General features: G+C 53.5%; 1 protein-coding gene across 1 annotated transcript; it reads left to right on the top strand.

Annotated features, from left to right (window-relative positions):
- Window positions 1-295: 295 nt before the first annotated feature.
- Window positions 296-622, top strand: PPTG_24732 (hypothetical protein; the record flags this gene model as incomplete). Its single annotated transcript, XM_008918377.1, has 1 exon — window positions 296-622. The coding sequence occupies one exon, from the start codon at window positions 296-298 to the stop codon at window positions 620-622; it is 327 nt and encodes a 108-aa protein (XP_008916625.1).
- Window positions 623-1,204: the final 582 nt, after the last annotated feature.

Raw genomic sequence — 1,204 nt, 5'->3', positions numbered from 1 at the left:
AAACCGAGCATGACCCGTTCCCCCAGATCTACCAAGGCAAAATCCCCGAGGGCCTTGACCGGGCATTAATCCAACGCAAGTGAAACGGCTGATGCTCGTAGCACCAGCAACCTACACGGCGTCGTCGAATCGGCTTGGAGGTGGGGACTTGCGCGCTTTCCGTGACATCCTGGGCAAAAGGTCTATTGACGACGGTGAAATAGACAGTGCAGAGGCAACGGACAATAGGGGCTCTTAGGCAAAATACAGCACCATCGAGAACACCTCGTCCAGCCTCAGCGGCAGCAGGAAGGAGATGGTTCTCCTCTTACGCGAGGAGAATGAGATGAAAGCAGAAGCGCGAGCTGACGTAGACCGACGCCGTCTAGATGAAGAGGCTACTCGTGAAGAGGGATACCACGCAGAGAAGAAAGAGACTGAGGAACGCCGCAGTCAGGACAATCTTGAAAGAGAAGAGCGCGCTCGGCGACAGAGAAGATGCTCGAGCTCGTACACAGGAATTGGCGATTTCGCTAGATACCTTGACAAAGTCAGCCTGGATCGACATCTTGGAAGGTGTGGGCGTCTGTGTGAGCCACCGCCACGACCACGACGGACCCGCACGCCTACCTCAAAGCTGTAAGTTAGAGTCCCGACGATCCGTAACAAGACGAAATGGCGAGGCTCCTTCATATCCAGAGGTTCATTCATAACAAGCTTCGGTTAACTCAAACTAATACAGCCATGCATGTTAACAGGCTTACCGCGTCGTCGAAGTTATCGCCATCTCTCCACTGAGTGTAGTGCGTATCTTCGAGATATCAACCGTGCGCACTCTATAGTTTGCCAACCGAAACATGTTATTTATGCGCTGGCCCCGGAGCTCGGGGTGATAGGGAAGCGGGAGACTCAGGCGACTATTAACTTTCTGGATACTCCACATGCCCCACTCCGCGGCCTGGTGCACCGAGATGATAGCGTTGTGCAGAGTGCGTGTGGCACTTCAGAGCCCCGGTTGGATGCGTTCGATATCTCAGTCTTTTAGAGGGGTTAAGACACGCCCGGTCATCCCCGTCGAGCATGGGAATGCAGAGTAGGAGATAACGTTTTTCCGAGAATCTGTTCAAGCAATTGGGTCGAGAAGCTTGTTTCGGATACCAAGTGAAGTGTCTGCATCATTCCATGAGCCCGGGTAGTTGTGGCGGCTTCCGATGATGCAGCTATC

Source organism: Phytophthora parasitica, assembly GCF_000247585.1.
Source record: "Phytophthora parasitica INRA-310 unplaced genomic scaffold supercont2.195, whole genome shotgun sequence".
Classification (NCBI taxonomy): Eukaryota; Oomycota; class Peronosporomycetes; order Peronosporales; family Peronosporaceae; genus Phytophthora; species Phytophthora nicotianae.
This window is presented reverse-complemented; position numbering and strand designations above follow the sequence as displayed.